Here is a 21,213-nt window from a genome sequence, read left to right on the forward strand (position 1 = left end):
TTTTTTTTCCAAAGACATAAATATGACTACTGTTTCTCACAACAACACAACTTTTGTGAGTAATTGTTTCGGTGAAGCCATTGGATGTTTGCTTCTTGAGTGAGGAATTGGATCATCTGGCAACATGAGCAGTGTTCTGAAGAAAACAATGTGCAGATGTGAGAGGTTGTAAGAATTCGGCATAGAGACACCCATTGGCAATATTGGTGACTTAAGGTGGGGATATGCAAATGAGAGGAAATGAACAATAAATGCTTCAGTTGACTACATAAATTCGAACAATTAGACAAACTAAAAGAATTTGGGTCAAGATACAACTATTAAACTATTATTAAAAAGACATGTTCTACTTTTAGAGAAATATAATAACTTTGTTTCTCTCTCTCACTCTCTCTGTCTGTGTCTGTCTGTCTGTGTGTGTGTATATTTGTATATATGTGTGTGTATATTTGTGTATGTATAGGCTAACATTTCAAGTTAGCCAACCTAGCTTAGCTTAGCATACATACTGGAAACAGGGCTCAGTTCAAAGGTCGCCATGCCTCCCACCCCGGCACCGCTAAAGCTCTCCTATAGGCCTCTGCTGGTTGCCGGGCAACAACGAGCGTTAGCTTCCGACAGGAAAAGAACATTTCCGATCACCTGAAACCGTAAAACCGACGCAGTAACGACGTCACGTGAAAAAGGGTGCTCACTGCAGCTCAACTTGCGAGTGAGTGAATATCGAGGCGCCTTGTTCCTCCTGCGTAAAAAAAAAAAAGAATCCATTGTTCATGAATATATTTAAAAGTTAATGTATCTATCAGATATTTATTGATGTATTATTTCAGAACTGTTCCAGGGTTTGGGTCTGTGGCTCTCTGCTTTAACGGCTTTGCCAACAGGAATTACTGTGAGTTAAAACATCTGACCAAAAAATGTAATGCAAATCAGCAACATGTCCTTTTTATTTCAAGGATTCTATTCAACCTGAGTCCTTTTGATGATACTTTCTGTGATGCACAGGCGACGTAAGGACACCGAAACAGGTTTCCTTTTTTTATCCTGAGAAGGAGCTAGACAAGACAATGTTGGGTTAAGACCCATGTGAACGGACTGGGCCTCCAAACCCACGATGGTTGCCCTACATGTCCTTCTACCACGTAAAGCTCACCTCACTTCTCTCTTCTTTTACACACACACACACACACACACACACACACACACACACCAGTCTAAATGTAAAGGTTAAAGTCAGAGCAGGAAATGCATGAATGCAGACGATCCCCTCTCAATATGAGTCATGGCCTTTCTTTGGTTGTAAAACGCATCTTTCACTTTCCAGCTTCTCCTGCATGAGTCTGTGTTTCTGCCGGTAAGTGTATCCATATGCTGTTTTGGTGTTAAATTATGTATGTCTTGAATATCATAGGTCAAACAAACTGTTATAATTGATGTAATGTGTTTGAGCTTTTATTTGACATCCATAATTTGATATTTTAGATGCGCCGCGTATCTCTGTTTCATCCTAATCATGTAAATAAGTAATCACTCGTGACAAGATTTCAGCTTGTTCCGACCTGCTGCTGGTGGGTTCACGTTAAGGGTATGAATGCAGTCGCATCTGATTGCCAGACATTCATGTTCATGCACCCCGATGTGCATCTGCCCTCTTTGCATTCGCTGCATTAGCGGGGGCGCCGTGAAGTCACAGACAGAAGGCAACTACAAGACTTATCTCTGTCACACAGCTTCTGGCCGAGCCATTCGACTGCTGGTTTATCTGCTCCGACACACACCCTCTCACTGGGGAAGTGTCACTCCCCCCTCCACCTCCTCATTCCTGCTGACTCCCTTGCTCACCCTGTCCTCTCTCGCCTCCTCTTCTCACCCCTCTCTGGATGCCAGCAGCCTCTAGTAATGGAGCAGATGACAGTCACACACCAGTAAGTGCTTTTTCTTGTCTCTCCCGTTACACATTGTTGTCACCACTGAGCACAACAGAATTACAGCAAACAGCTCACTTTACTTCATCTATTTTGTTTCTTTTTAATCTTTTCCTCCTTTTATGTTGTAGTAGTAGTAGCTGATCAAACAGTAACATTTCTTAAATCCATTATTGCTGCATTCTAAAATGTTAATGTATCGAGCCTTAAACACTTGACTGCAGGAATAAATGATGTATCACAACTAGTAGGAGGTCAATACTAGTGAGATACTAGTGTATACTTTTATAGGCCAGCTGAATACAAAATATGCTGCTCTCGAAATATTAAATGAAACAAAATATAATGTCAGGAAAGCAATAAAGGAGTAATTGTCTAATTTAAGACTCATTTAGCATTAAGCCTACGGCAAAGGATCAGTTAGAGGCTTGACACGCCATGATTAATTTATCAGCATCTATCTAAAGACAAATATGTGATATAAAAAAAAAAAAATCTAATTTCAGACCAAGGCTGTCAGTCACCCGAGGCTCAGTGTCTGTGTTTGAAGAGAAGGAGGTGGGGGGCTTCACCACAGGAAAGGAAGTAGACTTGAGGTCAAACAATGTCCCTGCAGCGACAGACCCAGTTCTCACACAGCCCGGTCTCGGCATCACCACGACAACCATCACCACCATCACGCAGACGGGAGGAGACTGGACCACCGGCCTGTTTGACGTCTGCGGAGACAAGACTACATGTAACCTTAAAACACCGACAGAAGCCGGCCTCCCACACACACAACCACACAGCCAATAAGAACTTCAGGACGGATCATTTTTTTATATCATTTTTAATTCTTTTTCGTTTAGCCTTGCAGAAACATTGTCAGTGTTATTTTTGTCTGTCACAAGCAAACACACACCACACCACATATATCACACACACCACACATATTGTGCTCACCCTGTGCTTGCAGGTGTCCTCGGTGCTCTGGTGCCGTGCTGTTTAGACCTGAGTTTAGCTCACCAATATGGCGAATGTCTCTGCGTGCCTCTGCTACCGGGATCCACTTTTGCCATGCGAGTTGGGATCAGGGAGCGGTACAAGATACGGGTGAGTGTGTGTGTGTGTGTGTGTGTGTGCAAAAAACAAGTGTTTCAATAGCAAGTGATGATTTGATGTCAGAGCGTCCTTGAACACACCCGTAAGGAGACATAAGAAAACAATGTTTTTTGGACTCAACAATAAATGCAAAACTGACAGCTACCAGTAGATGATCGATTCAATAACATCACTAAATGCACTCATCGGTTCACTTTTAAGTCGTGCGAGTGAATTTCTGTTCTCATGACCTTTCATGTTTTACACCTCACGGTTCTGGACGTGTTCCTGCTGCGTTGTTGTGTCGACAGATGTGCTTCTTCTCTGTGTGTTTTCATGTATGTGCGTGCCCGTCCCCATGTTGATCCCTAGGGAAGTGTGTGTGAGGACTGGACCACAGTGTGTTGCTGTTACCCTCTGGCTGTATGTCAGATGATAAGAGAGATGAAGCGGAGGATGAAGACACAGACCTATCATGTGTCTACTGCCCTCCAATGCTCGTGAAGAAACTCGAGCCAGTAAACGAGGCCTGTCTTTCCACAATGCAACAGAGACGGGAGAGGGCCACCTACAAGACGTGCTGTATGAATAGCACACATGATCAATACCAAAAGGTTCTGAATGCCCTTGAGAATGCCTTGGAGAATGGAGCCTCTCCTGCAACTTTCAAAAAAGTCTGGAAAGGTTGCCCTTTCATTTCACAATAAACAGCAAACAGAAGAGCTGTAAAATCTGAATCAGTGTTTAGGGACTGTAATTAAAACCGTTATACTGCTGTTGGGCCTGTTTTTAGAGAGGATATTATAAATAGACTTGGTAGCAATATTTTGGGCAAAAACTCTTCAGCTACATTTCGAGTTGGGTGAAAAGCAGGTGGAAAGACACATGCTTATTTTAAGTTTCAGTAGCTTCTGCTGGTACAACTCTGTCAGACAACACAGACTTTCAAAAACAGTCTCAACTGCATGCAATTTAATTCCTTCATAACTCCAAAAAGGCAGTTCTTCATTGAAGCTCAAAGTGACAATTTCTATAATAGAAAGTGTGACAAATGAAGTGAGAAAAGTGATTTGGGTGAACCAACCCTTTAATTTGTTGCCTCGCATTCTAAAGGTCACCAGACGGTCTCGCTCAGACATGAGGGGAAGATGAAGTGAGGAAGTGAGGAAACATAAAACCTCCTAGACCTTGATGGACACATTGTCGATTGACATGGGATGTGACTCAACATTCGGGACACTATAAACAAATCAGACTCCAAAATGAAATTTTCAGCATCACATTGAAATCAAAGTAAAGCAGGAGAACCATATAAAAAGCCGAGTGTGCTCAACCATTTGGTTTCTTAAAAGATGCCTCATTGATTTTGAGAGTTGTTTTCTTCATTTCAGAGTGTGGAATGTAAACTAGTGTGTGAGTGCGTTTAGTATGCAGAACCACTTGTCTGATTACCCGGCAAACAGGCCGCAGCATTGCTCCGATTACGGTCAGCAGTTCAAGTAAAGTCTGATGATAATAAAGTCCTTTTCCATATTTCTGATATTCTTTTATCCCTCTGTTCTTTAGTTCACCTCGGGCATTCAATCATATTATCAATCCAGCTCTGATTGCTGTGGTTCCCTGAACCCGAAATGCCAAGCAGCGAGAGCGAGTGTGGAAAATGTTATTTCTACACAAAGCAGATGGGTGCTCAAAGGGCAAATATGTAATTTGTTAACTCTTACGGATGTGGTCCCCTACCTGGCAGCTGCCTCAAATGAAATGGGGGGGAAAAAAGAAAATGGATTTGGTCTCAAAAAAGGAAAGACAGGATGTGAATAATAACATATAATCATATTTTACTGACTGTACAGTTACTCTGCTGCATAAACCATTGCATTTTTCTCTTGTCTGATTTTTTTCCGCTCTCCTTTTGTGTGTTTATAATTACAATCTACTGGTACAGATCATTTTAACGACCCGGGATGAGCGACACTAGCTGCCATCCCTGCAATGTTAGTAGTTCTGTTGCTTTATTTTCAGTCCTCACTTACCTGTTGAAGTCAAAATCATCGTGGGTTGCATGACAGCTGTGACAAACTGTAAGTTCCACATGGTAATAAGGTCAGCAGTATCTTACTTATGTCTGCATTAGGCTCAGTGTTTCCTGAGCAGCCCTGGTTGGATAAATCTTGCTGCAGCTCCACTGCTCTCTGCCACTTGGGGGTTGTTAGTGAGCAGGATCTGCCTTGAGCGGAGCTGCCTTCGGGCACTGTGGTAACATCTCTCCCTCTCTGTGCATGCAATGACCAAATGTTATTGCTTCACCATCAATAGCTTTAAATTGTTGAGTTGCTAAATTGGAAAGCTATTTGCTTTGCAAATTAAATACACCCTTAATATGTCCTACATGCTCTTTCAAACTTTATATCTATATTTTCCACATATATTCCACATATTTTTATTTTCAAACGGCTCTTTTCCAAGTAGTACCATTACAAGGAACGTATAATTGTTCTCCCAAGCCCCATTACAGGCAGTTTTTCCCTACCTAAGCAATTCATAATGTATGTCCAGAGTCAGCCCCACATTTCTACTATTAATGAGTCAGTTCAAGCGATTTCTTATCTAATTTGGGGTGGACTGACCCTTTAATTATGACCCTTTAAAGGATTTACCTCTGCTTCATGGAACAAAACCCCAAATACAACGAATAGAACGAGGAACCCCTGTGTGTGCTTCCAGTTGCTCAAACCTATTTGCATCTTGTCCGTTCACTGTATCGTCACACACACTGACAGCCTGGCTTACGTCATCGACCCAGACATACTTCCAGGACTGAACCTTCAGGGGGCAGTGTTGTCCCATATCTGGACCCCTGCCGTCTGTTTTCTATTCCCATAGCTGCTGGGTCTTAAGTACTGATCTGAGGTCAGAGTTGGGATTTCCACAGTAGTCATAGAGGTCAAGATTTGGAACGGTGAAGCCTATCCTAAGTCAGCAGTCGGACAGGAACCATAAAACTCCTCTGCTGATGTTCTTTCCTGCTGTTTCAGCATGGAGACGACTATCCCCACACACGCATCAGGTGTAGAGTACAGGCTGTTATCGACAACAGCCCCTCCGGGGGCTGTGTTTGTGTGGGTGTGGAAATGTGTGTGATGTATGCAGTATGTATCCGAAAAGGCTTTCCCCATGATTGTGCTCATTGCGCAGCGTTGCTGCTACACAGCAACCACCAGTAAACAAATAAAATACCAAACACGGCTCAGAGGGGGGAATAGATCATGCCCTCCTGAGCTTCCCACGTGACTGCATAACAACCAGCTGAAGCTGTGAGTGTTAGTGCTTTCCCAAACCACACACAGACATTTCTGATATGGCTTTTTAATGGATTTCACTTCCCTTTTTCCCTCTCTGTCGTCTCCATACCTCCTGAATGTATTTTCCTCTTGATGGTCTTTCCATTCTTGCCTTCCTTCCACCCCCCCCCCCCTTTCTCCTCAATAATTTCAATTCTACTCCTCCCTTTGCCCTCTTTTACTTATTTCCCTTCTTCCCGACTGCTGCTAGCGTGTATGTTTGTGAATAAAGAGAGGCGAGAGAAGGGAAGAGAGAGGTGTGGAGGGACCGGCAAAGCTGGAGCAGTTGTCCCCCTGGTGATACTTCTATCCAGGACAACAAGCACCACCTGGGGTTTACATAACACACACTTCCTCACGCTCTCTCTCTCTCTCTCTCTCTCTCTCTCTCTCTCTCGCTCTCTCTCTCTCTCTCTCTCTCTCTCTCTCTCTCTCTCTCTCTCTCTCTCTCTCTCTCTCTCTCTCTCTCTCTCTCTCTCTCTCTCTCTCTCTCTCTCTCTCTCTCTCTCTCTCTCTCTCTCTCTTCATATCACTTTCTCTGTGATACTCTTTTGTTTAATCCTTGCCCTTCCTAGTCTGTCCCTGTTTTTTCATTATGTCTTTCGCTCTCACACACACACTCACACACAAACAAACACACACACACACACACGGACGCACACCATCGTCATGGAAGGAGGCGGAGGGCATTCGGCTGCTGGTTCGCCTGCAGCTACATCTGCAGAAGTCTTGGCAGTTTGTATGGGAGTCGGTGGGCTCTGCCACTGAGTGGAGTTGTCCTGTTTTGGGTTGTGTGTTTGTGTGTAATGATGGAAGCTTGGAAATGGTTGACACCACTCAGCTCCTCAGACTAAGCAGGCGGTTTTATAGATTTTTCTTCCCAAAGACAGACAGGAGGAGGATTTACTTGTAGGAATGATTTGACTTGAAAAACCACCGCCATACACAGGGATTATAATACTAGAGATTTGCTTGCTTTTGTAGTTTTTGTTCCACACCAGGACTATATTCCTCTCTGCTAAAGAATTTATCCTTAAATTCCTTGGATGACAAGAAAAGGGAGGATAATTATTTTTTTCACCATGTAAGCTGTCGGTCCTTTGAGGTCATTAAAACGTGGCAGTAACCAGAAGTAGAAAATAAGGCAGATGGCTTTATTTACTCGCGCATTAATTGAAATAAACAAATATGGGCAATGTTTACAATTTTGTCATGGATCATACTGAATTATTTGGATGTATTTTAGGAAAATTCATGTGTGAAAACATTAAAGCGTTTGATGATTAATTCAGTAACATGACATTGCTTATATCAATAGATGCAGATTAGTATTAGTCCCATGTTAATTCTGGACATACTACCCAGAGGCGAAGAATGGATTTATACATTTTAACTAAATGATGAAACTGTTTATATGTAACTAGGCAGAAACACCAAATTTGACTTCAAAGTTAAAATTTCCATTAGGGGTACGTGTCAACTTCAAAGGAAGTCTGACCACATTTATATGGCAGCTGAAGCAATATGAGGTAAGACACATTACTCAAATAGTTTATAAGATTTATTAAAGAACAAAAACCCTTATTGTTCAAACAGAGTAAAGTTGCAAAAGAAAAATAATATTATCAGGATAATTTCTTCCACAGAACCTCAAAATGTACTGCGAAAATAGTTTCAATTTATCTCGTGCATGCGCAACGGAGCGTGAGAAAAATAATCCTAAGCATCGTAAAATTGTGAGTTTTAAACACTTCTATAATAAAACACTTTTTTTTTTAGGGTGTTCAAACAAACAGATGCACCTCTCAGTTGAACGTCACTTATTTTTGATTGAATGCTCCAAAGTCAGCAAATGCAAAGTTTGCCCTCCTGCACAGACTCCATCAGTACTCACAGTCATGCCATGATGCTGTTTTATTCACGTCTGGCTATTCTCGTAGACGTGTCATTTTACACCATCTCTTTTAGTCCCCGTGGAGTTCCCATACAGACACACAAATGATCACACTATACCTCTGGCATTTTGAATCTTTGTCCTATAAAAACATATATATCTTTTATGTGAGCATGGATTATAAAAGGACGGGTCTTTGATTTCTACCTGCAGGCTTGGAGGACCAATATTGCAGGATGTCAGTACGGAGCCCTAAATGTCCAACAGAAAACCTGAGGGGATAAACACTCCATTTGAAGGTGTCATGATGGCTTATTTCTTGTGACAACTTCAAAGTAAATGTTTTGGCCAGAAGGTCTTTTTGGCATTTCACTGTGCAATGAGAAATCTTAATAGCAGTCACTTCACACAGAGACCCCTTCTTGTCGGGGCCCCTTGACCTCCAGGGCCTCTGATCTGTGTCTGGTTGGCTCTCTCAGAAATCCATCCATAGAGGTGAGCGGTGCAAATCTAAAACCCATGAGCAATGAAACATTTTTTTTCTGATCTGATAAGTCATCTATTTTTACACTGGGAACATTTACATCTTCATCGCAGTTGTGATGTATCTGATTGTTCTGCATAATAGAAAAATAACTTCAAACAATTCTGATGACGGTATACTCCGAGCTGATAATATTCCCACATGCGCGCAAACACATCAAATATGGTTTTGAAAACACCACAGTGTGTCCTTCAGGCCTCCCCAGTCACCAGATGGAAACATCATTTCCATTTAAAATCGGTGAACTACATTCCTCCCTCCTTCATTCCTCTAAGATTTATTTGCCCTATGAAGACAGTCAAATATCAGACACACAGATGAAGAACTGTATGATATAGTACAATTCCAAGTCTGAAAGTTGTCCAACTACTTTATGCATCATACATATTGAAGGGTTTTTGATTTTGTCTCACACGCATATTCGTTTCTTAAAAGAATAGTTCAACATTTTGGGACATACATGTACGCTATTTCTTGGTCAGCAGTGGCAATGATTATGTGTGAAATCAAAGTTTTTAATAAATGTTTTTCTATGGTTTAAACTTATTTCTACTAACTTCTTACTTGTGTTGAACTTAATGTATCCTGCGTCATCTCCATTTTTAGCACACACACACATACATGAAAGGAATGCGGAAAGAACTTTAAAAAAAAATAGTTCTGTTTTTTTTGTATGTGTACCCTCGGAAAGAATGTTCAAAGTGTCCCAAGAACTTGTTTTATTTCAGAGCCTATATTTGAACTACTTGGTGAATATAATGTACAAACATGTACAAATGTATACAACCTCTATATGAGCTTTCAAAACAATATCATATTATTTGTTTTACAATTGTGCAGTGAATTATTTTAGAATATGTTTGCTCCTCATAATGCCAAAGTATGTTGGCAGCAAAACAAAACAAAGCACTACGTTATACTATGTTATACCACGTTATAATAACCATTTGTTGCCATTCGGATGAAGTTATTGTAAATGCAGGCTACAGTTTTAGGAAATGACAACTGGCATGGCAGCATTTTTTGATTTATTGTCATTTCCATACATACATTTGCATAGGAAACAGAATGCAAAAAAAGCCCCAACTAAAAATAAAACAAAATGATTCCATAAGACTCCAAAAATATTCTGTTGCTCCACATAACAGCACAGACTGGTGGAAACTGTCATCGCAGACGAGACCTAACACTGTCCCTGGAGATTAACTTCTCATTATCCACTCTATTTACTGCTGGCTGACATGACATAGGAGGGTAGACGCCATGCAGCTCTGACAGAATGATGCTTCACTTTAAGCTCTGGGGCTTGGGTCCTGTAATATCTCTGTACAATCAGCGGGTATCTGTGCAGGACTGGTTGCTGGAAAAGGTCAAATGTGCTGCATTGACTGCGATAAATGAAGGTTTAAAAACAACTGTCAGTCAACATGTAGGTCAGGAAATACGCTATGGAAAGTGGCATCTTACTTATTTGGCAAGTATGTCAGCATAACATCCCGAATTTTGCAATTTGATGGATACCCCTGATAAAAATATAGAAAGATCTAAATCATGTATAACTTTTAATTTCCTATCTGGCTTCATACCTGCGTACCTGTCAATCTCACGCCCGTATTTACGCTGCTGTTAACGATTTATGCACCATTGATTTTACATGCATGGGAAACACGCTTGCTAACACCTAGTCCACATTATCGGTTCGTTGCATCATGATGTAGTCTTAGTCAATACTCTGTTTCTGCACATCATCTCAAGCGACTCCTACAGGCCATTTCCAATCTGTCAGCCCTGTCACATTAGCTGTTCTGCACCGCATGTCTTCTATATGTTTCTCCATACCTAATATCACGTGACCTATAAGTATGTATACTGTATGTTTGTGTAGTTTGTGTCCGCTTCATAGCTTAAATGACATGAAAGGTTGTAACAGGCTGGCGTTTGTTGCATAATGCTTTTATCTCTACGACACATGCTTCCACAGTCCTGCCATTGATGTAGGTGTTCTTTCATCTGGCACATCCAAAGTCTGTGTGTGTGTGTGTGTGTGTGTGTGTGTGTGTGTGTGTGTGTGTTTGTGCAATTACTACATGTCAAAAGTCTACAGTGCCTCTTAGTAAGTGTGGAAAAATAAGTAGGTGTGCTGTGCAAAGGCAGTTGAAATGATGCAGGGAGGAAGAGAGTGAGAGTGAGTGTGCAGACGAGTGATGCGGAGTCTTTGGGATTCGTTTTCTCCATCCTCAAGCCTTCTCCACACTCCCTCTCTAGCTCCACCCGTCCACTTCTCCCTCATTGCTCGCATGCTAGACTTCAGTAGCAGCTTCAGACGTGGTGCAGAAACATTCCTCATCTGGTCTCCAAACATATTAGCTGCATGTCTGCTGACTATTGTGGCCAATAATAGGAGCCAGGCATCACTCCAATTATAATGTTTACATGGGTGGACTGTTCCATTAGTACTCCAGGCTCCATGCTGCAGAGTGGGATTAATGGCTACAGACGCCTCCGACATGTAACGTTGAAATGTCACAGTCTTTCTGAACTGTTCAACCGCAAACGTGACTACATTCATGAATATTAAACTGTTGTTTTTCGCATTAGTTTCCAAATAGTGTGTCATGTACAAAGATGTGTTTTCATGAGAAAGACCATCACTTGTTTATTGGCACATAGCTCGGCTTGATGAACTTTGTCAGTATCCTTGGCAGCGTTAAGAAATGACCAATGTAAGGGACTAGGCAATTGTGTTCATATTTGATTAAAGTATAATATTATTAACCAATTTAAGGGCATTCTGAGAATGCTTGTAATGTTTAAGCAACCCATTCAGCCATTGCTGATGTGAATTTTCCTCATCACGTCTTCACCCAGTGATGAAACCTGATTCAATATCTGGATTTCCTAAGAATTACAATCAAGCTGCAGGCTGTCTGCTCTGTGTTTTTCAGAATAAGGTCCTGATTTATTTCTCCCTGCAGGCTTGGAGGACCACTATTGTCAGTACGGAGCACTAATTCTACACGTCCAGCAGAAATCTTGAGGGGATAAACACTTTGTTTGAAGGTGTCATGATGGCTTCTTTCTTGTGGCAACTAGGAAGTGAATGTTTCGGTCATTCCTTTAGTTTGCTTGAATATTAGGGGATTCTATTTTCAATGTGACAGCTAGTGGTTAAAGTAATTATGAAGTAATTTAGGACATGCTGGGTACCTTACCGTTGTTCTGTTTACCTCCAGTGTTGTCAGTCAATGTTCAAGCGACCTTTTCAACTGTTGCTTTTTATTTGTGGATGTGGGTTTTTCCAATCACGTATTTACATAGAGTGGTAACACCAGATTCACTGCTTCAAGAATTATCAAGAGATTAAAGTGTTAGGTGCTACTCTGACAACAAATTTCCCCTTGGGGATAAATACAGTATCTATCTTTATCTCTATCTATCTATCTATCTATCTATCTATCTAACATGCAGGCGGTCTGTTCTATGTTTTTTAGAATAAGGTCCTCTGAATGGAGGACTAGTCAATCAACTTCCATGTCCATGCTCTGTGGAGCTCATTATCGCACAACACACACACACACACACACACACACACACACACACACACACACACACACACACACACACACACACACACACACACACACTGTTCTGTCACTGACATTTAGGCAATTGTTGGAAATCTTTAAATTTAGCCATCTGGGTTTAGTCCATCTGTCCTGGTGCGTTCTGTATGTTCTGGTTCTCTGTTTGTGTGTGTGTGTGTGTGTGTGTGTGTGTGTGTGTTTGTGTGTGTGTAAGTTTGTGTGCGTGTGTGTGTGTGTGTGTGTGTGTGTGTGTGTGTGTGTGTGTGTGTGTGTGTGTAAATGTTTCTCTGCTTCATTTCAAAATGCCCTTGAATAATGTGCAACCTCCAGAGAACCATGTCCAGAATTAAATTAGAGCTGTGATTGAATTACATTACACCTGCCTACTGGCTGAAGCTAAAATATTCAACCGCTTATCTTTGTGGGGTTGAGTTTTCTTCTCACCACCTACATATACTCATAAGCTGATTAATCCTCTCAAATGATAAACTATGTTTGCATGTGAAAGAGAGACAGTTATATGTATACAGGTGGAGAGAGTTGAAAGATGAAAGCTGGTTTCCATCATTCGGCACGATAGCAGGATACTAGCCCCCCTCCACCCGCCCTCTGTAAATGGATTACCTTATCGGAGACCTCTAGATGAGTATGTGTGCCTGTCACAGTCGTCACTTAGAGATATGAGCAGAGGACTTTCCTTACAGGCGGGTGGGTTACTGCTCTTTTTCACCTGTCCACATCTCTCACTCTACTCTCTCCCCACCCATGTGCTTCAAAATGATCAGACATTACAGTGTTCGTTAAGAGTTACATCGCATTGTAAAGGAAACACTGCATGCTTAATGTATTGTTTTGGATTATGTAAATGTTTTACTTTGCCCCCCACCATATCTCTATGAAATAAAAACTAAACTGCCTCCATTGTGAGGCAAGAGAAAAGTAGTGGAATGTTTCACCGCATAACGTTTTATCGTTATTGCACTCATTGACATAATGTGTGCAGGTTACCAACTACAAACCGCAGGACTTTGAATGATCATAGTGTATATTTCAGTCCACGGCCATGCCAGCTGCTCTGAGACATTGCACTTGTACAGTGATGCTTTGAGTTAAAAACATCAGCAGGCGAAGATGCTCACAATGACAATGCTAACATGCAGATGTCAGGTACGTGTAATGTTGACCACGGTCACCATCTTAATGTTGTATGTTAGAATGAAACATTTTGCACTCAGCATAAAGTACAGTTAAGGCTGATGGGTGTGTTAATGGTTTTGCAAGTATTCATTTATCAACAAAAGTATTGGAAGAATCAAAATGCTGACCGAGTGAAAAGTTAAAGGAAGGCCAAAGTGAATATAATTCATTATGTTGAGGAAATGAATGTGTTTACCGACTTTCACTTCAATCCATCCAATTGTGGAATAGTCATGGGATCACCACAGTTATTAGTATCTTCACCTGGGTACTGTTAATGTCTGTACAACAAGTCATTGCAATCCGTCCAATACTTTCACACAAAATCTCTGGAGATTGCATATCTCTAGAAAGATGCTGTTAGAGTGGCTAAAAACCTAATACAATACCTGTTTGAGTCAACATTCAAGCCCTTTGGTCAAGCTCAGTTGTGGCTTTCAGCCTCCTCGGACTATGACCTGGATTCTTTTACATTTTAAAGTGAAGTGAGTGTTGCTGATGAACAAGAGTCCCTTACTGGCCCGTTTATGTGTTACTTCAAAATAACATACTTGTAAATGATTAGCTTAGTTACTATTTGATTTCGTCGTACCCAGATTCGTTGTGGCATGCTGTGACTGTGTTCAAGTACAAACATTAACAACAAACCATAAACTCCAGCAAGTCTCTCTATAATGGGGAAACTTTCCGGACCCATTTGACTCCACTCACCAATCCTAGAACGTTAACACCAATATAACAGATAATGTGTAACTACTGAGGGCCTGATCTCCCTGTGTGAGATGTCTTATCAAAACATAGTCTCCTCAGTGTGAACAAGTGCGGAAGACTATAAATAAACCAGAACCAAGCTGCTTGTCTCTCTTCAAACACATCCCAGGCTGGGATTGAGCAAGCGTGTCCAATCTAGAGTTCCGAGGCGATGCAAACATCTTTTGAGGATGACATGTCAGTCAGACGAACAAAAAAACAAAGAAGAGCGATGAGGCATGGAGAAGACCGACTGGCTGAGGTGTCATTCAGAGCTCAGGGGACACACACACACACACACACACACACACACACACACACACACATATACAGGATACAAATGTGTACACATAGATTTGCATATGTGACCACAGGCAGAAAAATAGACACAAAGATTTAAACAAGCAGAGATGCCTTAACTCATACATGTGTGTCATACCAGTCACACATGCAAATAGTGAACACTGACAAAAGCAGCCTCTTGAAGGACACACGGTTTGAAAGAAATGGAGAAAGGGGGTCGGAAAAGACAGAGGGGCAGCTAAAGAGACATATAGGAGGAAGACAGACAGACAAGTAAATGCACCAAAGGATCACATGCCCTTCAACAGAGAGCAACACAGGGGATTCAATTAGAGGGTATTGTTTTGACTCCCGCTCCATTGGACACCAGGAAACATCAGTCTGTCAAAGGCAACAGCGGGGCGGGAGCAGTATGTCCAGGGGTGTTCAATTAAAATTCAACAAGGTCCACTTCAAGGAAATTTCTTAATGCAAAGGTCCTGAACATCACACTAATGTCTAAATTGCGCCATGATTTAGTCCCATGAATGTTGAAGTAGCCTGACAGTGGTTTTAATGTATGTATGTCGTCAACAACTGACTGTTATTTCAAATTTGGAAAGTTCTATTGAATATGAACGCAACAATATTCATCGTCAGTTTTCAAACCAAACTGGATGAATTATAAATGATGCTAACTCTAATAATAAATGAATGATCACTCATTTCAAGTAAAATAAGGACTGAATTGCTCCTTAAAATAAAGTACTTCATTTTAGAAAAAGTAACTGAACTGAATTGTCCTCGAGCTTTAAATTCATGTGTTATGTCACCCAAAAAAACTTCAATATTATATTATTTTTAGCTTCTAAAAAGAGAACATTGTCTTCAGGGACTATTTTCATAGTTATGGAAACCAATTGTTTCAGCTCTGTTGCCCTCTCCGTTAACATCGTTGTTGGACAGTTAAACATGTTATGTTAGAAATCTGATCATAATTGGCACATAGGTATATTTTGTCCGTGCCTTCATTTCGGATGTGAGTGGGTATGTTTGCTTAAAAGATGTGTGCTTTTTCTTCTAGTGGTACTTCACATTGCCGCTGTTAAAAATACCCACGGTCTCAAGACATACGACACATCCTGGTTTTGAACTGCTTTCGGGAAGATTCAACATATAATAGTAATGTAGTCCTTTAGTGCATATGTATGGATGCAGTACCGTGCGCATGTGTAGTTCAGCGTGGACTAAAAGCACTCATGGTGACGTCTGTGGTTGAAGTGAGTGTGGCCCGAGGGTAGCCCTGCAGAAAAACGGAAAACAAATAACAGGCTCCATCTCCCGGCCAACGGCTACATCAGTCATCCTTTCGTTAGTGCAGCTAAGAGCTGTGCGAGGAAGTAAAAGACAAAGTAAAAGACAGAAAAGTGATGGGGAAGAATAGACAGGAAGAAAGACGAAGATAAAAATAGCGCAAGACAGAAACACATAGAGACAAAGATAGACTGACAAATATGTATGTAAAAAAAGAGATGAGAGGGGAAAGGAAGATAAAGCCATGCACCGACCTGCTCTATATCCTCTTCCAAGAGTTTCATTGACAATCTGAAAGGGAGGAGAAGTTGACATTACAAAGTAGACATCTGGTGGAACAATGTGAAAAAGGAAATGAGCAGGCGGAGATCAGACAGAGAGAAGACAAGGAGAGAGGCTCAGAGAAACAGAGACTCAAATGCAAGAAAAACAAATGACAGCCATAGTGTACGGAGCTCCTCAGATGTTACACATGACAGACAGGAGGGTGGGGACACTGGGATATTGTTCATTAGTGTATTTAAAGCATTTATATCCATTTACTCGGCGTGATAAGGGTTAACGGGATAACGGAGTTTCTCAACGCTGATTGGCTGATGCAACTATGATACAATTTTCTGCCGCAGTTGGGAATTTTTAACTCGTGCAAATTTGTGTCTTTGCGACTTGTCGTGTCTGTGCGTTGACTTTGGGTGTAATTTGGTTGCGCAATTCATTTTAGTGTGAGCACGGCATAAAAGTTATTTTTTCTGTACAATAACAATTAATGTTTTAAAAAAAAAAAAAAAAATCTTTAGCAGGACATGAATGGCAGTAGGTTCAGTAGGTTCTAAGATATCCAAAACGGTATGGTAATCCTGTGTAGCTTCATGCTATCAATATGAAACGGCAAATAATCAAAACTGGATGCTTTCCCAAGTCATTCTCGAGTCAATTCGAGACATACTTTTGGTTTATTGTCATATTGTGGAATAGTGTCATGAAGAATTGACTTGTAAGGCCAGGATGTGCCGTTTTTTTAATTTTTTAAATGTATGACACTAGAGGCTCTATTTGGATTGGTTGGGCTTGGGAGATTGACAAAGAGGTTCGACGAGGAACTAAATATCATAAAACAATATGAATTGAATATATGACATGAAAAAATATTTTTGGAAACAACTATTTACAAGTTAACTCTTTTATTGTTTCCCCTGCTTAATCCAGACATTTGAAGACCCCTTTCTACTGTGTTTTTTTAATTAAAGTGATAAAAAGTCATCAAGTAGGTGTTTAGTACAACATAGTTACAGTTGTTTTAGTATAAAATGTTCTTTTTTTCCCAGTGTTTCCTTGCTGAACTTGGGCAACGTCACCATATCAACTTGATCCTTACCGTTTTTCTCTCCCAGCCTGTTCATTTACCTGCATACTAACTCTAGTGCTGTTGGAGACCCTGCCATTTCCTCCGGACCTGCAATAATGCATGTTCCCTCTATTCCTTCATCATCTAACTGCCCCACCGACCTGCCCTCCTGTTCCCATTTCCCCTCCTTACCTTTGCAGTGTATACACTACATCAGGCCATTTCAACATAATGTGGTCTTACACGATTAAGTTTTCCATCCTTTTCGTCTGCCTGCTGCCCGGCTGCTCGATATTCTGCCTGTACCGTGGACTTCTGCCATGGTAAGTTTGCCTTTTGATATTGCCTGCCCGGTTTTCTGACCACTGTTTGTGTTTTTAACTACAAGTGGAGACACACTTTTATGTTTATTTGCTTTGTCCTGCTTTTGGGTCCAAACCCGCTGTCTCTGAGGCATGGCATGGAGAGACAGGAACACATATTATTAAACAACTGCGTTCACTATAAAGACTGTAACTTTCGAGGATACTCACTTGATTTGACAGACTCAGAAAGTCAATTGTCTGTTTGTTTCAATGGGCATCTGATAACTGCTTTGAGACACACTTGAACAACTGTGAACCTATCCTTTAAATCTGTGGTTGTGGATGAATTGGCTGCATTCTTGTTTTGAGCTCCACTCCATGTGTGAAATTTGACTTGTAACCCATCCACATTTGAGGTAAAATCCACCACAGTTGACTCGACATATACATATAAAAGCCCACATTATAGCCTTTAAAGACCACATTACCTGCTGCATGGTGCATGACAAATGTAGCTGAATGGAGAGAATGTGGCACCTAAGGGTTTGCAGACTATTTTCCACTGGAGACAACCGTGCCAGAAATATGGATTTTGCGCTGGTAGTGCAAGGCATTTTACACAAATGCCTCCATGAAATGCCCAATGCTATAATTTATTACGACGACACCACCTTTTCTCTTCCCAACACTGTTGTGATGGCAAGCGGAGAAAGATCCACAGAAGGTGCATGAATAATAAGAACAAGAGGGGAAGAAAGGAATGAATTAGATCCCGTTGAGAGGTAGAAGGAAGGCAGAAAAGTCAATCTTTTCTTCCCATTATGTAACATCCAATATTTACATTAAAATGTTCGAGAGGCAGATCTTCTGACTTCACTGAACTATTAAATGGTCACAGCAGAATTACAAAGTAATTAATTTCCAGCCTTTTACACTCAGCCTGTCTCAGAGGACAAGTGTCTGCACGTTAATGATGGTTACATCCTGCATGGATGTAAATATTACGAGCAGAAGGTCATGCAAATGAGCACTAACACGTGTGACCGGGAGAACAAATCAATAACTTCAAATAGTGCCTTTCAAAACTACTGTCCTTGTGCATCCTTATCCGCTCTCTTTCTGTCTGAACATGATCACATGCCAGCAGCAGTTTAATCCTGATTAGCTCTGTAAAAGGAAACTTAGAGCTGCCCTGGATGAAATGAGGTTGTTGCGTAAAAGGACAAGCTACATGACACTGTTTTAGTTTGCTGGGGTGTGTGATGACTATAAAGCATTACCTTAAATGCTCTTATATTTTTTGCATTGCATCTTCTGTTGTTGCCTTAAACGAAACAGAGTGCATAAAGTTATCTCTACCGTACCGGCTGGATATAATGTGAGTACAAACAAAGTTTATTCAACAGGAACGTATTCAATCATGAAGTCTTTTAGCAGTTTGGAAGGATAATTTTCTGCACTGCAATTCTGTTTGATCTAATAACAAATCCATTATCTTGATCCCTTTGGGCTTCAGTGCAATATGCAGTACTGCATTGAGTACTTATTTATTCAACTGAAATTATGATCTTACACTACAGGGATTGGGATTCCTGTGAGGTATTACGTAACAGGACAGTAGGAAGAGAGAGCAGAATAGTTTAGTGACATGACGAGTTCAGGGTACTATTCATCTCAACAGCCAAGGTCAGGAATATGACAAATTTGGGGGCAGAAACCTGTTTGTAGATAATGGCATAATCCATCACCTTTGGTCTCTCTCTCTCTTTTCTCTGATATACAGGACCCTATCTTGGGAACAGTTTGGATGAAATAAGCAGCCACATGTGATATGGATGTTAAGATTTGTCCAACCTGCTGAGCCAGAGCTTACACGTGGTCATTCAATTTGAGAGCATGATCATTGATTACTTTACCTCAAGACCCTGTCCTCACTCTCAAACAGCCCTTGGTTTTGCTCTGCTTCTGCTTAGACCGGATGCTTGCATGCAGATCTATTGTTGGTTACACAGATTTCCTGTGCTCCAGCTTCAGCCCTTCTTTTAGCATCCAGGCTACTTCTGAGTGCTTGTAAAACGTCCACTCTCAGCCTTCTCTTCTGCTCTTGGACTATTTTGTGCAATAGCCCTGTCAAAATTACCCAACCAATAGTATACCATATTGGTACATTTTATTTTTTGAGTCACAGAGATTGCTAAATGGTGAAACAAAGACAATGTTAAGGGCATAGACTGCAATACTTGTACATATCCTTTGGACAATAGCTCTTATATTGTTGACACACATTTCCACACTTTTTCAGTATGAGTAAAGTAAATTCAGTTTATTGCTCCGTCTGAACATTATGACATTTTTGCTGTCAAAAGCTGTTTTAAAATCATTAACGATGCCAGTAAGTTAGTTAGTAACAGCTTAAAACAATCTTTCAAAGGAATGTTTCTATCTAATGACAAATTGGTCTGAATTGGTCTCGTTCTTAGTCAGAAGTTGTTTAGTCACAACCCTATCTGTTATGTAAAACTGGTAGTAAACTTTGTCAGTTGACAATGTATCAGATGAACACTGTAGAAAAGTGTATTATGTTTAGTGCTTCCCTTGGTACAGGTCATGGTACTGCTGTACTGCAGAGTGACATTTATTAAGAACCAAATGGGCCAAATGAAACAGGCAAACACTGTGAATAATATTGAAAATCAGGTCTGATTTTTGCTGCTCTATTACGTTTACAACATGAAGCTAATTATGTCCGGCACAGTACACGTGCTCTACCAATCTCCTGTTGTGCTAAAATCTGCTGGCCTGTAAATTGACAAACAATATTTTCTGATTAGGAACTTAATGCAAATAAAATAAACTGGTTAAAGTAATATTTGACGGCTGTAATAATCAGCATATTGCCTTAGTCTGATAAGAGTGCATATCCACATATTTTTATAGAGACAGCGCTCATCAATTGGATCTGTAACTGTCAAACCCTGTGGATTATCATAATTTGTTTAATAAAAACTGATTTTATCTGATTCAAGAACCTCAGGACAAACATGTCTCTCTTGGTCTATCCTCCATCTCTCTTTCTTATTTTCTAACCGTCCCTATTATAATTTCTCCTCTACTCTGCCTCTACTCCCCTCTCACTATGTGTTCTGTCACTGTGGCTTCTTGTCATACTCTATCTGCGCTCAGTAATCGTGCAGACAACCATGTGCATTAGATGAAGCTAGATGTGTAGGAGAGGGGTAGGTGCAATACTCAGCCTGGGCCCATCATGAGCCACAGCTTTGAAAGGGAAGACCCAGAGTATCAAATCAGATGGAAAGGGACTGAGTAAGGAGGGAGGGTGTGTGGGGGGAGTAGAGGGGGGTGACAGGAAAATCAGGTTTAGAGGGAGGGGAGGGGAGAGATTGGTGCCTGAAGGGAGGAGAGCAGAAATGAAGGTCAGGGATGGGGGGAGGAGGTGTGGGGAGGAAAAGAGTTTAGAGACAACATCGTCCGCCATGGTGTTGCATGAGTGTGTTCAGCTCTGTCAAAATGTCAGTGGACTGGAAAGATGATAAACGGTAGCTTTAGCTACAGTATTTGTATGTATTTAAGAAGGTGTCAGTTTCATCTTACATCTTTAGCAACCCATACTCCGAAAAAGAAAAAAGGT

General features: G+C 40.9%; 1 protein-coding gene across 2 annotated transcripts; it reads left to right on the top strand.

The window, feature by feature from the left end:
- The first annotated feature begins 609 nt into the window (after nt 1-609).
- On the top strand, nt 610-4,541 carry plac8l1 (PLAC8 like 1). 2 transcript variants are annotated; one of them, XM_068600921.1, is made up of 8 exons: nt 610-712; nt 831-892; nt 1,006-1,142; nt 1,325-1,354; nt 1,672-1,925; nt 2,432-2,664; nt 2,884-3,020; nt 3,381-4,541. In XM_068600921.1, exons 3-8 carry the CDS (start codon nt 1,128-1,130, stop codon nt 3,510-3,512), a joined length of 801 nt encoding a protein of 266 aa, XP_068457022.1. In that variant the 5' UTR covers nt 610-712; nt 831-892; nt 1,006-1,127; the 3' UTR covers nt 3,513-4,541. The 2 variants fall into 2 exon arrangements, with proteins under 2 accessions (XP_068457022.1, XP_068457023.1); XM_068600922.1 differs by having other exon boundaries at nt 1,731-1,925.
- The last annotated feature ends 16,672 nt before the right edge of the window (nt 4,542-21,213 follow it).

This window comes from Clinocottus analis, unplaced genomic scaffold (assembly GCF_023055335.1).
Source record: "Clinocottus analis isolate CAN_PGR_092001 unplaced genomic scaffold, fCliAna1.0.p SCAF_5, whole genome shotgun sequence".
Taxonomy (NCBI): domain Eukaryota; kingdom Metazoa; phylum Chordata; class Actinopteri; order Perciformes; family Cottidae; genus Clinocottus; species Clinocottus analis.

Bases quoted from the DNA above. Each gene is read 5' to 3' on its own strand.
- plac8l1 (XM_068600921.1), top strand. The intron at 1,355-1,671 runs GTAAGTGTATCC...TCGCTGCATTAG, and splicing joins ATGAGTCTGTGTTTCTGCCG to CGGGGGCGCCGTGAAGTCAC. The intron at 3,021-3,380 runs GTGAGTGTGTGT...GTTGATCCCTAG, and splicing joins GGGAGCGGTACAAGATACGG to GGAAGTGTGTGTGAGGACTG.